At 45.0% G+C, this 15614-nt stretch overlaps 1 protein-coding gene and 1 long non-coding RNA gene across 3 annotated transcripts in view; one reads left to right on the forward strand and one right to left on the reverse strand.

Moving 5' to 3' along the window:
* Positions 1 to 9059, reverse strand: part of SRPK1 (SRSF protein kinase 1) — a 92474-nt gene extending 83415 nt beyond the window's left edge. The window contains exons 1-2 of one of the 2 annotated variants that reach the window (XM_050787597.1): positions 8922 to 9059; positions 8333 to 8393 (exon numbers count right to left, since the gene is read on the reverse strand). In XM_050787597.1, coding sequence (XP_050643554.1) covers positions 8333 to 8393; positions 8922 to 8934 — 74 coding nt within the window. In that variant the 5' untranslated portion in view covers positions 8935 to 9059. Of the gene's footprint in view, positions 1 to 8332 lie in introns of both variants that reach the window. The other variant, XM_050787596.1, reaches the window with a different exon arrangement.
* Positions 9060 to 9118: 59 nt separating this feature from the next.
* Positions 9119 to 15614, forward strand: part of LOC126952837 (uncharacterized) — an 88412-nt gene continuing 81916 nt past the window's right edge. Inside the window, exon 1 of the long non-coding RNA XR_007725033.1 lies at positions 9119 to 9203. This is a non-coding gene — a long non-coding RNA (uncharacterized LOC126952837). The remainder of the gene's footprint in view (positions 9204 to 15614) is intronic.

Here is a 15614-nt window from a genome sequence, read left to right on the forward strand (position 1 = left end):
CTCTGAACTGAACGTGAACCCACAGTATCTCCGAGGTATGCCTGTAATACTTTAGCCAATTTAAAAATATCCCCAAACTAGTAACAGTGATAGAGAGGATTTGGAGAGCATGAGCAAAAGAGTGGGCCCACAAAATTGTGCCAGTTATTCCACAAGGTCTAAATTGATTTTAGTTGATCATCTTTCTTTTTATTTTTTTGGAGACGGGGTCTCGTTCTGTCACCTAGGCTGGAGTGCAGTGACATAATCTCAGCTCACTGCAGCCTCTACCTCTTGGGTTCAAGAGATCCTCTCACCTCAGTCTCCTGAGTAGCTGGGACTAAAGGCACATGCCATCACACCCAGCTAACTTTTGTGTTTTTAGAAGACAGGATCTTGCCATGTTGCCCAGGCTAGTATCAAGTTTCTGAGCTTAAGGTCTTGGCCTCCCAAAGTGCTGGGATTACAGGCATGCGCCACCGTACCCAGCCTTCTTCACTTTTAATAAGGGAATTCCTAAGCACCCACAGCCTTATTCACTTTGGCACTTCCACAAGTTGCTGGTTTCAAGTAATGTAAAGGAAAATGGTAATTTGTCAAGCCTGGGACTCACTGTAGTAGACATACTAATGTAAACAAAACTTACTAACCAATGAAACTACAGAGGAAGAAGAGAACAAAATATTTTCTGACAAGAGGAGTTCCAGAAATTCAATTTTGCAAGTACGTATTTATATTTAAGGGAATCACACACAATTAAAAATGCAAATTTTAAAAAATACATAACAGTTGACCTTGAGGTAGGAGAATTGCAGTGGGAGGTGGAGGTTGCAGTGAGCCGAGATCACGCCACTCCACTCCAGCCTGCGCGACAGAACAAGACTCCGTCTCAAAAAAAAAAAAAAGGAAAAAGCAAAGGAGGCCAGGTGCAGTGGCTCATGCCTGTAATTCCAACACTTTGGGAGGCCAAGGGAGATGATCACCTGAAATTAGGAGTTTGAGACCAGCCTGGACAACATGGTGAAACTCTGTCTCTACTAAAAGTACAAAAATTAGCCGGGTGTGGTGGCACGCACCTGTAATCCCAGCTACTCGGGAACCTGAGGCAGCAGAATTGCTTGAACCCAGGAGGTGGAGGTTGCAGTGAGCCAAGATCATGCCACTGTACTCTAGTCTGGGTGACAGAGCAAGACTCCGTCCCAAAAAAAAAAAAAAAAAAAAAAAAAAGAAAAAAGCAGAGAAGACAGATTTGCCAGTTTTAAAAATCAATTTATGTAAAAAGCACACCATAAGTGACATTTGAAGGACCAATAACAAGCTGAGAAATAAAAGTCTGCCACACAACAAAGGATACTTTTTTTTTTTTGAGATGGAGTTTCGCTCTTGTCACCCAGGCTGGAGTGCTATGGCATGATCTTGGCTCACTGCAACCTCCGCCTCCCAGGTTCAAGCAATTCTCCTGCCTCAGTCTCCCAAGTAGCTGGAATTACAGGCATGCGCCATCACACCCAGCTAATTTTTTGTATTTTTAGTAGAGACGGGGTTTCTCCATGTTGGTCAGGCTGGTCTCGAACTCCCGACCTCAGGTGATCCACTTGCCTCAGCCTCCCAAAGTGCTAGGATTACAGGCGTGTGCCACCGCGCCCAGCTAGGATACGTTCTTAATAAAGAGCTCTTAAGATCAAGAAAAAGATCAACAATCTAATATTAAAAATGGACAAAAAAATTCAAAATTCTAACAAGTTACTTTATAGATTACCGGATTTGGCAAGATTTTTCAAGTAATATTACCTAGTTCTGGTGGCTTCACAGGAGATACAAGAACACTCCCACTTCTAATGCTTTGCCTAGAGCAGTCCTCTTCCAAGTCTTTGTTCAAATGTCACCTTTTCAGTGTGGCCTCCATCACCCTATTTGAAACTGTAACCTTATCTCCACTTCTCAACCCCCACTTATCTTTCTCTTTTCTCTCCACCTATCACCTAATATACTATATAATTTACTTATTTATGTCTATTGTTTATTCTGTCTCCCCTCCCACTATAATAATACAGTAGCCAAGGGGACAGGAATGTTTTTCTTTCACTGCTGAATCCCGAATATGGAAAACAGTGCTTGGGACAGGGTGGGAGTTCAGAAACTATTTGTTTAATGAACAAAAGTTAAACTAGTTAAAATTTTTTTTCTTTTTGAAACGGAATCTTGCTTTGTTGCCCAGGCTAGAGTGCAGTGGTGTGATCTTGGCTCACTACAACCTCCACCTCCCGGGTTCAAGCGATTCTCCTGCCTCAGCCTCATGTGTGGTTGGGATTACAGGCACCTGACAACACACCTGGCTAATTTTTGTATTTTCAGTAGAAGCAGGGTTTCACTATATCGGCCAGGCTGGTCTTGAACTCCTGAACTCATGTGATCCTCCCGCCTCGGCCTCCCAAAGTGCTGGGATTACAGGCTTGAGCCACTGTGCCTGGCCAAATCTGTTAAATCTTGCTGGAGGAAGGCTGGGCAAGGTGGCTCACGCCTGTAATCCCAGCACTTTGGGAGTCCAAGGCGGGCAGATCACGACATCAGGAGATCGAGACCATCTTGGCTAACACGGTGAAACCCCGTCTCTACTAAAAATACAAAAACAAAATTAGCCGGGCATGGTGGCGGGTGCCTGTAGTCCCGGCTACTTAGGAGGCTGAGGCAGGAGAATGGCGTGAACCCAGGAGGGGGAGCTTGCAGTGAGCTGAGATCACGCCACTGCACTCCAGCCTGGGCGACAGAGTGAGACTCTGTCTCAAAAAAAAAAAAAAAAAAAAAAAAAAAAAGGCCGGGCGCGGTGGCTCAAGCCTGTAATCCCAGCACTTTGGGAGGCCGAGGCAGGTGGATCATGAGGTCAAGAGATCGAGACTATCCTGGCTAACATGGTGAAACCCCGTCTCTACTAAAAATACAAAAAACTAGCCAGGCGTGGTGGCCGGAGAATGGCGTGAACCCGGGAGGCGGAGCTTGCAGTGAGCCGAGATCATGCCACTGCACTCCAGCCTGGGAGACACAGCGAGACTCCGTCTCAAAAAAAAAAAAAAAAACTTGCTGGAGAAAATTTTGACAATATGAAGTAAAAATATTTTAAATGTATACACCATTCTAAGTATTTATCTTAAGGAAATAATCACTGATGTGAACAATGATTTGTCCAAAAGATTATTCACTATAGCTGTGAATTGTGAAAAACTGGAAACAGCCCATAGTGGAATATTTAATACATGAAAAATACTCATTATAATTATAACTAGGGAAAAGTATGTCCAGTAATTCCATTTTTTTGAGTATATACAGGCCGGGCACGGTGGCTCATGCCTGTAATCCCAGCACTTTGGGAGATGGAGGTGGGCGGATCATGAGGTCAAGAGATGGAGACCATTCTGGCTAACACGGTGAAATCCTGTCTCTACTAAAAATACAAAAAATTAGTGGGGTGTGGTGGCACACGCCTGTAGTCCCAGTTACTCTGGAAGCTGAGGCAGGAGAATCACTTGAACTCAGGAGGCAGAGATTGCAGTGAGCCGAGATTGTGCCACTGAACTCCAGCCTGGGTGATAAGAGCGAGACTCTGTCTCAAAAAAAAAAAAAAAAAAAAAGTATATACATATGTTTAATAAAAATTAAATTATGGTTGGCTGGGCACGGTGGTATACACCTATAATCCCAGCTACTCGGGAAACTGAGGCAGGAGAATCGCTTGAACCCAGGAGGCAGAGGTTGTAGTGAGCTGAGATCACACCACTGCACTCCAGCCTGGGTGACAAGAGCGAAGACTGCCTCAAATAAATAAATAAATAAATTTAATTACGGCGTATCAGCTTAACGGAATGCTAGATGAGGTTCTCTTTCTCTCCTGATATGGAACTATTTCTAAGACTCAGTGAAAAAGGTAGACCTCAAAAAAAATAGTAAGGCTGCACTATAAGGAATATAGAACCAATTTCTAAGGTGCACTGCTAAGTGTAAAAAGCATCAAATACCATTTCATTTTTAAAAATTGTTTCAAATTTACTGGCTCTACTTCCTACTGAATAAAAATGTTAGATATTTAAGTATTTTCTGTTGCAAATTTTTTTTTTTTAATTTGTGGCCAGATTCAAGTAAATTTTCAATATATCTCCCAACTGACTCCACAAATCAGTGTTAGAGCTGAATTAATTTTACTACCAAATGTATACCAAATCCATAATTATTTAACTGCAAATAAAGTGAAAATTACCGTCCAAACTAACTTCCTAATAAAGTAATAAAATCAGTAAGTATGAAATCCATTCTGGAATTACATTCCATAGAAATAACTTCAAAAGCAGACATATAGGTCAGCCACGGTGGCTCACATCTCTAATATCAGCACTATGAGAGGCCAAGGTGGGTCACTCGAGGTCGAGTTTGAGATCAGCCTGGCCAACATGGTGAAACCCTGTCTCTACCCCCAAAAATACAAAAATTAGCTGGGCCCACGTGGTGGCAGGTGCCTGTAATCTCAGCTACTTGGGAGGCAGAGGCAGGATAATCGCTTGAGCCCGGGAGGCAGAGGTTGCAGTGAGCTGAGAATACGCCACTGCACTCCAGCCTGGGTGACAAGAGACCCTGTCTCAAAAAACAAAACAAAACAAAAACAGACATAGACTGTTAAATTATAAAAGCTTATGACAAACAAATAAAGGCTCACAGCTACTGGTATAAACACTGACAACAAATGCTCAGAGGGAGATAGATGATTGTGCTGTTTCATAGACACAGGACAGTAGGTCATGAAAGGGCACCCAAACCCCCAAGCATCCGGAGGTCTCTCATTCAGAAGCCTCTTTCAACTCAGCTTCTACCTTACCTGTTGTAAGACACACCAAAAGGTCTGTCACTTAGAAACACATGATTGGTAACCAGGGCTTTCGGTATGTCAGACCTGGGTTCAAATCCTAGCTTTGCAATTTTCTAGGAGAGTAATCTGACAAACCTCAATTCTCTTATCTGTAAAGTAAAACGGAGATCATCACCAACTAGTTAATGTTAGTAAATAAAAGCATAGTGTCCGAAAAAGTAAAACTAAGAAGGAATTGTCTAAATAAGAAAATTAAAAATCCCAAAAGTCAAATACTCCAGCACAGTAAAAAGAACCCAAAGGAAATCCACTCTAACAAACACTGAGCTGGAAAGGGACCCTGAATTCCAAGTTTTGGTTCTTCTGTCACCAGCTTCAAGACCCTGGGTTTAAGATCTACAGTACCAGGGGACTGAAAATCCCTTCTGCCTGTGACACAACACGACTATTTAGTCAGACTATTTAGACTACTAAGGATGCTATTTACTGTAAATAAGCCGAAGTATTACTTCCAAAAGTATTACTTCCAAAACTTTCTAAAATTTTCATTTAAATGCTTAGTTTTTATACCTTTAGGTCCTGATCAGTTTTCATTATGACTAAACTGCCAGTCAGTTTTATACATAAGACTGTTTCCTTCTGTAATCCCAGCACTTTGGGAGGCCGAGACGGGCGGATCACGAGGTCAGGAGATCAAGACCATCCTGGCTAACCTGGTGAAACCCCATCTCTACTAAAAAATACAAAAAAAAAACTAGCCGGGCGAGGTGGCGGGCGCCTGTAGTCCCAGCTACTTGGGAGGCTGAGGCAGGAGAATGGTGTAAACCCAGGAGGCGGAGCTTGCAGTGAGCTGAGATCCGGCCACTGCACTCCAGCCTGGGCGACAGAGCAAGACTCCCTCTCAAAAAAAAAAGACTTTCCTTAACCAACTTGTCTTAAGGTCAGATTGCTAAACAGTAGCAAAATCAGAATTCAAAACCACATCTATCTCCAAAGACCAAACTCTATGGCATGCTTCTTCCTCAAATCTTCCTGACTCACCTTCTGCAACTAGCAGCTTGCCTTTGCAAAGTAAATGGAAGTCATCAGGAGTGCAATCAGAAGTCATGGAACAGAGTCAAGTTATCTGAGTTAGTTGAGGCTTGAACTTCTGACACAGTACTCTAACCAACTTAATTAGACATTTCAGCTACTTAAAAGGAGGCTGGGATACCAAAGAAAGAAAGAAAGAAAAAACAAAAAGGAAGAAAGAAAAAGGAAAAAAAAGGGCAGGGTGCAGTGGCTCACGCCTATAATCCCAGCGCATTGGGAGGCTGAGGCAGGCAGATTACCTGAGCTCAGGAGTTTGAGACCAGCCTGGGCAACATGGCAAAACCCTATCTCTACAAAAAATACAAAAATTAACCAGGCGTAGTGGCATACACCTATAGTCCCAGCTACTTGGGGGGCTGAGGCAAGAGAATTGCTTGAATCTAGGAGGTGGAGGTTGCAGTGAGCCGAGATCGCACCACTAAACTGCAGCCTGGGCAACAGAGCGAGAACTTGCCTCAAAAAGAAAAAGAATAAAAAGGTAAATTTAAAACAAAAAAACGCAAAAACGTATTAATTGGAAACAAAACCAAAAATAAAACACCTCTGAAATTACAAGTAAATGGGGCAGTTCATTCACGCATATTTTCAGGAGTCAAAGTTGTTCAAGATAAAATATTCAGTAAAATGACTGCTACGTTATCTATAATCCACACTTGCAAACAATTAAAAACACAAATAACTCTAAGTTATCCATAGTAGTGAATGGGGTAACAGATATACATATATTTGGCTTTGGAAATAAAGCATATAGTCTAAATAGATAATCGGAAGTAATAGATATCTGGTGCTTAAAGTATATGATCACCTATATACATTTGCCCCTCAAATTATAGCTTGATTTGGGCTAATCTCAAATTAATTTCCAAGTGGTAAGAGAGATCTAGACAAATGGTCTGAGAGACCAGGATTTCTAAAAAATACAGTAATATAATAAAAACCGCAACTTCCTCGTATCAATAGAAAAGAACGTTTTAACACATTCTTATCAATTCCACAAAGAATAACTCAACTAGGCACAGAAAAGTAACATTTCAATTCTTACTGCACACTAGAACCAAGTTAGCACCTTGCTGTTTCTATTAAACAATCTAGGATTAAAAAATGGTTTTGAATAATCCCATATACGGATAATCCAAAGGCAAACAGACACACACAAACTCACCATTTACAAACCTTCGTCACCAAGCACTTACAAAATACATTTCATAAGACAGAATAGAAAATGGAGCAAGAGGTGAGGTCACCTACCACTTTAGTTCTATTGAAAGACAGAAGTCATTATGTGCTCTCCCCAAACAGTAGGTAGCCTCCAAAAACAACACACACCCCTACGCCCCCCTTAATCTGGTATTGTCATTCAGTGGGGTGACCTAGGAAGGCCTTTGAAATGTGTTGTATCAACTCAGAGGGAATTAGACCGCATACAACGCCAAAAAAATCAAATAAATTTAAAAGTATAAAGATAATACATCTAAAATTAAGAACTAGGCATAGAATCTCTCTCTGAGACATGATTTCCAAGACCCTTTGCAGTTAAACGTTAGTACATGATGAAAGTTCTTTAGGCTTAGCCTCACTTGCTGAATGAAGCCTGCTACCTGAGTTTCTATTAGGCTGTGACCAACTTTTGAACTTGCCACGATAGCACTAAACTACTGTTATGCATTCCACTGATAAAACTGGACATGTGGCGCTTAATACACCAAACCAGAACCATCGATGTGTGTTAAAGAACTCTCCCGTTACTATAGTGATGCCGACTCCGGAAGATTATCTGCATTTGATTGAGGTTTAGACAGAAGAGAAGCAGTTAACAGACACTGACTGTATACACAGCGGTCTGCCGGCACAGTGCAAAAAAGCCGATGTGCCTTGCAGGTTCAGGAAGTTGACTAACCCAAAGAAAAGCCCCATGCCCTCCTCTATGAAAGGGAGTGTGTGGTTGGTAGAACCCAAAGTAAACACGGAAAAACTCATTCAAGAATTTCCTTAAGGCCTACCGTGCAGACGTTGGAGGCAAGTTAAGACGTTGGGGAGCAGGTAAGAGAGAGAGACCAGAGTTCAGAAACAGAACGATAATGATCTACCAGCTCCGGTGGGGGGGGGTCCAAGCTAGGGGAGTTTGTGCCTCCTCTGTGGAGTTGGGGAGGAAAGGTACCGGGCGGGCTCTGGTCCTCCTCCGACAGCCCTTTCCAGCAGGCCTGGGGCTGCTAAGACCCTGGCCTGGCGTTCAGCAACAGCAGCTCTCTTCCACATGGTTGCTGGAGAGCGACCCTCCGAGCTGCCCCGAGGCCATGTGGCTGCGGCCACAGGGTGCCCAAACCCTGTGCACATTCAAGACGCGAAACCAGAGCAGAGAAGGTGCCGGAGGAAAATCCAAAGAATGGGATGTTGGGGTACAAGACTCACTTCCTTTGGGCTTTGTCCTTCTTGGCCTTGGTCCTTTTCTTTCGGGCCTGGAGCGCAAGCACTGCAGGAGAGAGGGATGGATGAAGGGCAAATGTGGAGGAAAGGAGTTGACCAAGGTGAGGGTGGAGACCCAGCAGGGGCGCCAGGCCCGGCTGCGGGGCCTGTCTCAGGGGCGGCTGCGGTACGAGCGCGGAGGCTTCGGCAAAGCGGCCGGCCGGGGGGCTGGCGGCCCACGGGGCACAGAGCAGCGCCCGGCCGGGATGCGCCGGAGGGGTCTCAGGCCGGGTCAGGGGGCGGGCGGGCGGAGGTCTGCCTCGCCCGCCAAGGTCCGGGCCCTGGAGTGGCCCCAAGGCGCAAGCCGGCCTGGCAGGGAACAAGGGGCGGCGACGGCCGGCGCCGGAGGACGCCCGGGCTGAGGGGCGCGGACCCGCAGCCCAGAGGCGGGGGGTGTGGGGCGGCGCCACCTCAGTGGAGGGGCGCCGCAAGCCCGGGGACCGAACCGCGGCAGTTAGGCGAAGCTCCGGGCGCTGACCCGGGCCTCGCCCCGGCGGCCGTTGCCCCTCGTGGCGGAGGCCGCTCCACCGCTCACCTTTCCGCTCCATGGTGAGACCGGTAACCGCCAAGCGCCTGCGCACTCGAGTGGCGGTGACTCCAGCTCCCGCCGCGGCCCAAAACCGAGCCCGCGCACACTCCACCCCCAGCCCCGCCCCGCCCCCGCCCCACCGTGCCGCGCGCATGCGCGTCGGGAGCGGAGCCTACCACCTGCTCCCGAGGAGGGGGCGGCAAGGAGAGGGAGGGGGCGCTGAGAGGAGGAACGTCTGGGGTGAACGTTGAAGGAGTGTTAGAGATCCAAGCTTGGAAACCTGGCAAGGTTAGTTTTGTTCTATTTGCTTAGAAAAGGCGCAGAGAGCGGCAGGGCTCCCTGCATGCTGCTGAGTCAGAGCTTCAGAGGCAATTGGGATCTGCCTCAGTTTCCTGGCCTGTAAAATGGATTAATCAGGCATGTCCCAGTTTCTCCTTCCCTGAGCTATTGTGAGCCCAGTTGAGATACTATTTAAAGAAAATGGAAAAAAATTACATGTGAGAAAGAAAAGGGAGTGGGAGCAACACAGAAAGACTGGAAGGAAAGAACCTGTGACCCTATTATCACTTGAAAAGTAAAAACTTCAAAAGTGAATTTTCTCTTGAAATTTCAAGTTTAAATGAAAGCTGTAAAGGAAAGAAAGGGAAATGAGAATAAAAACGTTTAATGTTTTCTTATTCTACCACCTTCAATACATGATAAAGTTGTCTTGTTTATGAGATTTTTTTTTTTTTTTTTTTTTTACTTTTCTAAGTGCATTATCTCATTTGATGTTTATGGCAACTTAAAAGCAAAATAGTTATTACTTCCATTACACAAAGACACTAAACTTAAGAGGACCTGCCTATATGTTCAGAATCTTGGTGTACGACCCAGTTATTTAATCATCAAGCCCTTATTGTATAGCAGGCTCAGCAAAGTTTTTCTTTGGGCCAGATAGTAAATATTTAGGCTTTGTGGACCATAAGATCTCTTTCTCAGCTACTCAACTCTGCCACTGGAGCTCAAAAGCAGTCATAGAAAATATGGACTTTGTTCCTATAAAGATTTATTTATGGACACTGAAATTTTAATTTCATATAATTTTCGCATGTCATAAAATGTTCTTCTATTGATTTAAACATGGCCTTTGTTAGGTTTTGAAGGGAAGGTGAGGGTTAAAGAGGAGTAGTCTTGCTCTGCTACTCAGGTGGAGTACAGTGGCATGATCTCGGCTCACTGCAGCCTGGATATCCAGGGCTCAAGTGATCCTCCCACCTCAGCCTCCCAAGGTGCTGGAATTACAGGTGTGAGCCACTGAGCCAGGCCCTTTTGATCTTTTTTCAACCGTTTTAACTATTCTTATTTCAGATCTTAATTTACCAGCCCCTATTGTAAAGTACCACAGCTGGTCAGAGTGGAAGCTCTGAAGACCTTTGCTCTAAACAAGTAATTGAGAAGGGAAGATGAGAGGGCAATAGTACAGCACAAGTCAAGCATGGGGGCTTTGGCAGGACTTATTGAGCAAAGTAAGTAATTAAGCCCATCCACAGAGGAGGCCGTTTTTGAGCTGGGTCTTAGGAAATACATAAGATTTCTGTAGGTGGAGAAGGAGATGTCAGGCATTCCTGAATGAGAAAATACATTGAGCAAAAAGGCACAGACATGGACACCTGTAGGTGGGGGCTAGGATTGGGGCTGGTAACAACTGAAGGGATGAAATGGAAGGTGAGGCTGGAAAGGCAGGTTAGCCAAATTTGAAATTTAGATAATTGATATATGTTGCATGGAACCTGAATGATAGCATGTCTGGGTATATTGCAAAAGAAGACAGTACCTGTTGGCCAAGGAAGGATGCAGCCCAGTCTATTCCCTGCTGTAAAGTTGAAAACAAAGGAAGGTTAGGACAGACAGGGAAGCCCTAGACTCTGAGGATTGTGTGAGTTCAGGATAACCACATGTGGTTTAGAAAAGACAGGGAGAGAGCAGATGGCTAGGAAAAATCCCAGAATTGGGAAAGTACTGCCCACCCCAAAGTAAACTGTTTGAGTGTAGAGACCCTGCTTAGATTTTCCTTGATGTATACTCAGTGCCTACACAGTGTCAGGCACTTAGTAGGTGCTCAAATATTTGTCTAATAAAAGAATAAATGGGCCGGGTACCATGGCTCATGCCTGTAATCCCAGCACTTTGGGAGGCTGAGGCGGGCAGATCAAAGGTCAAGAGATTGAGACCATCCTGGCCAACATGGTGAAACCCCATCTCTACTAAAAATACAAAATTAGCTGGCCGTGGTGGCACATGCCTGTAATCCCAGCTACTTGGGAGGCTGAGGCAGGAGAACCGCTTGAACCTGGGAGGCGGAGGTTGCAGTGAACAGAGATTGCACCATTGCACTCCAGCCTGGGCAACAAGAGCGAAACTCCGTCTCAAAAGAAAAAAAAAAAGAATAAATGATCTGCAGTTTATGAGAAATGTCAGGATGAAAGAGAAAACACTGAGAGGGACAATATTAGAGCTGTATTAAATCTGAATTGGTTATTGCAGACCCATCAAAAAGGAAATATGTTCAGCTTAGCATGAGACAGTCGTACCTATTCTGACTCTGAGTGACTGTTGCTTCTCTAAGAGCTTACTAACCATCTGTTTGATAACTCATTTTCAGAATTTTTCCAGAGTCAATGTGAAGTTCACTGGACTGAGTTCCCAGAATTGACCATTTCTCTTTTTTGTCCATCTGTTTTTCTCTATTCCTCCATCATGTTTTGGCTCTCCACTTTGTCTAAGATCTCTATAATTGTTCATATAAGTAAGTTTGTTCATTTCCCCTATTCTACAACCATCCCCTTTTTGTGCATTTTGCTTTAAATCTAACTTTAAAATCAGTGTTTTCTCCCAAGTTTGCAGAACTTGGCCTATTCTGGACTTTTACCCTTCCAGAATTTATTTATTTATTTTTCTTTGACAGGGTCTCACTCTGTCACCCAGGCAGGAGTGCAGTGGCGAAATCTCAGCTCACTGCAACCCAGGCTCAAGCAATTTTTTCACCTCAGCCTTCCCAGTAGCTGGAACTACTAGAGGCACATGCCACCATATCCACTTGATTTTTGTATTTTTTGTAGAGATGGGGTTTTGCCACGTTACCCAGGCTGGCTTGGAACTCCTGGTCTAAAACAATCTGCTCGCCTTAGGCTCCCCAGAAACTGTTCTTAAAAGCGGTAGCAAAAATAATTCAAAAAAACCCCAAAAAACAAAAAAACAGTATAGGCCAGGGACGGTGGCTCACGCCTGTAATCCCAACACTTAGGGAGGCAGAGGCGGGAGGATACCTTGAATCCAGGAGTTAGAGACCTGTCTGGGCAATCCAGCAAGACCCCTTTCTGCACAAAAAGGGAAAAAAAAAAGACAAAAAAAGTGGTAGCTATTCATTCTTACATGCATACCCTTCTCCATTGCTGTTTTTTTTTCCTGCAAGTCCCTTTAAAAGTAGAGGTATTCAGAAACCATAACCCATCATATTTTTGGCTGCTCATGGGTCATCTCAGAATTTAATTTCTGAAAAGATGCTATCCCTTTTGAGCTAACTTACTTGTTAAGACTGCCCTGGAATCTTCTCTAATGCTTCTTTGACATTTTTGAAGTCTGAACGTCTAAAGTTGAGTTCACATGTTTCTTCATACCCAACATTCTCTGCCTTGATTATCACAAATTATTATGCTTTCTCTAAAGTTTTAATATGACTTAAATCCAAAGCAGCATATCCCGTTATGACGTTCCCGATGTCCTGTGAGATAAAATGGACAACAGGAGAAAGTGAAAATACATGAGATGATTTATTCTTTTTTTTTTTTTTGAGACGGAGTCTCGCTCTGCCGCCCAGGCTGGAGTGCAGTGGCCGGATCTCAGCTCACTGCAAGCTCCGCCTCCCGGTTTCACGCCATTCTCCTGCCTCAGCCTCCCGAGTAGTTGGGACTACAGGCGCCCGCTACCGCGCCCGGCTAGCTTTTTGTATTTTTTAGTAGAGACGGGGTTTCACCGTGTCAGCCAGGATGGTCTCGATCTCCTGACCTCGTGATCCGCCCGTCTCGGCCTCCCAAAGTGTTGGGATTACAGGCTTGAGCCACCGCGCCCGGCCGATTTATTCTGAATGAGTTAAGATTTCCAATAGCTGTCTGCATAATTGGAGAACCCCAACAAAACTTTCTCTCGCCTTTTGGATATGTGGTTTTGTGAATTGTACTGAGAAAATCTATAATTATGTTATAGGCCTGGGTATCAGGAAACAAATGGCACATTTAAAGGCTAATTAAAAAGAATGTAATGAAGGAATAAAGGTGTTAAGGAAGACAAACAAGGGATAGTCAGACATCCAGGGACTAGCAGCAGCTGGAGTTTTTACCATCTCTAGGCCTAAAGGGAGAAAACGAGGGAGATGTTATCATAACCCAGGGAGAGGTTTATTATTAATAGTTTGCCAGAGGCCGGGCATGGTGGCTCACGCCTGTAATCCCAGCACTTTGGAAGGCCAAGGCAGGTGAATCACCTGAGGTCAGGAGTTCCAGACCAGCCTGTCCAACATGATGAAACCCCATCTCTACTAAAAATACAAAAAAAAATTAACCGGGCGTGGTGGCAGACACCTGTAATCCCAGCTACTTGGGAGGCTGAGGCAGGAGAATCGCTTGGACCTGGGAGGCAGAGGTTGCAGTGAGCTGAGATTGCTCCACTGCACTCCAGCCTGGGCGACAAAAGCAAAACTCCGTCTGAAAAAAAAAAAAAAAGTTTTCCAAGGCTGCCATAACAAAGTACCACAAACTGGGTAGCTTAAACAACAGAAATTTCTTGTCTCACAGGCTTAGAAGTCTGAAATCAAGGTGTTGGCAGGGTTGGTTCGTTCTGAGGGCTGTGAGGGAGAATGTGTTTCAGGCCCTTCTACTTGCCTTCTAGATAACCGTCATCTCCCTCGCCACATGCTCTTCCCTGTGCACCTGTCTCTCATTGTGTTGGGATTTCCCCTTCTTATAAGGACACCAGTCATACTGCATTGGGCCCCATTCTAAAACCTCATTTTAACTTGATTACCTCTGGAAAGACCCTGTCTCCAAGTAAGGACACATTCTGAGGTACTGGAGATTAGGACTCCAACATATCTTTTGTCGGGTGGGGAGCAAAATTCAACCCGTAACAGAGCTGTAGTAAGAGAGGCCCGCCTGGCAGCAGCTGTGCCCTTTAATGAACCCTGCAGGGAGAGGGCAGGGAAATAAAGACCCACGTCTTCTCAAACAAGTGCCTCACCACTGACAAAACCCAGCTGGAAGTTAAATGGCAAGGAAGCCTGGGTGATGCAGTCCATACAAGCCACCCTCCCTGGGCATAAAGCAGGGTGGAGAAAGGTGGAGAGTGGATCCAGCACGGCCTGTCTGGGCAGTCAGACACCCAAAGCAGCTGGCATTTTCCAAGCAGGTAAGTTTGCCTCTCGGGCACCCTGATCCCTGGAGAACCAATGCCACCTGGAGATGACCCCATTTCTGGCTTCATTCTATAAAAGCTAAAGTTTCACAAAGAAATTGTGCTGGGGTGAAAGATTCGGGGGCATAGGTGGAGAAGATGAAAGAATAAAGACCTTGGCTTGGTGGGGTGGGAATAAAGGCAGTAGTGAGGAGGGGAAGGGGATTCTCTAAGAATGAGGAGGTTAGAGATTGGTGATTCCTGAGCAGATAGGGCCCTTGCTCTGCTCCCTGGAAGTGTTCTGGGTGGGACCAATGTGTTGCAAACTGACCTTAGTTGATCATGTCCAACTCGTAGCTTTTTTTGGTTGGGAGTGATGCCTGCCAGAGAAGCTTGACATGGTGAGGGTTTGCCTCCCTGACAGGCCGATTCCCAGGACATAAAGAAAAATTTCAGACTAGAATCTGCCACATACATGTTTGTTGCACACTCATTAGCAGGCAGGCACAAAACAGGTCCTATAACCTCTCCTGTAAGTTCTTTGAGGTCCCAGCTTTCTGTCCTTTTAGGTGCTCTGGCCACAGCATGTATGAAAGATTTACTCATGGCAGGGACAACAATATCCCAGAGTCAGGACTCTCACCCTCACAGTTGGGATCAGGCAACTAGAGATGGAGTCTCCCTTATGTTTGTGATGCTGTTCCAAACCCGATTCACATCACAGGTGTTATCAGAAATGGGTTTTCACTGGTGAAAAGAGTTGCTTGTTAATTTGTGTAATGGGTTTTAGAAAAGGGCTGTCACTGTAAAAATTTATGGCAGTCAATGACTCTGAATTACTTTGTTACAGTCACTTTCTGACTAGAATATTTACTAACCACTCTTGGAATGGAAATTGCTGATTAAAACACAAGATGCACCTAGGTATGTAAGTAACTGGTGCCTACAAACGCCATCCTGTCTTTCCCAAAAGGTTTAATATGCACAAGTATTTTTTTTTTAAGAAGTAGATTTGGCCGGGCGCGGTGGCTCAAGCCTGTAATCCCAGCACTTTGGGAGGCCGAGACGGGCGGATCACGAGGTCAGGAGATCAAGACCATCCTGGCTGACACGGTGAAACCCCATCTCTACTAAAAAATACAAAAAAACTAGCCGGGCGAGGTGGCGGGCGCCTGTAGTCCCAGCTACTCGGGAGGCTGAGGCAGGAGAATGGCGTGAACCCGGGAGGCGGAGCTTGCAGTGAGCCAAGATCACGCCACTGCACTTCAGCCT

Source organism: Macaca thibetana, chromosome 4 (assembly GCF_024542745.1).
Source record: "Macaca thibetana thibetana isolate TM-01 chromosome 4, ASM2454274v1, whole genome shotgun sequence".
Classification (NCBI taxonomy): domain Eukaryota; kingdom Metazoa; phylum Chordata; class Mammalia; order Primates; family Cercopithecidae; genus Macaca; species Macaca thibetana.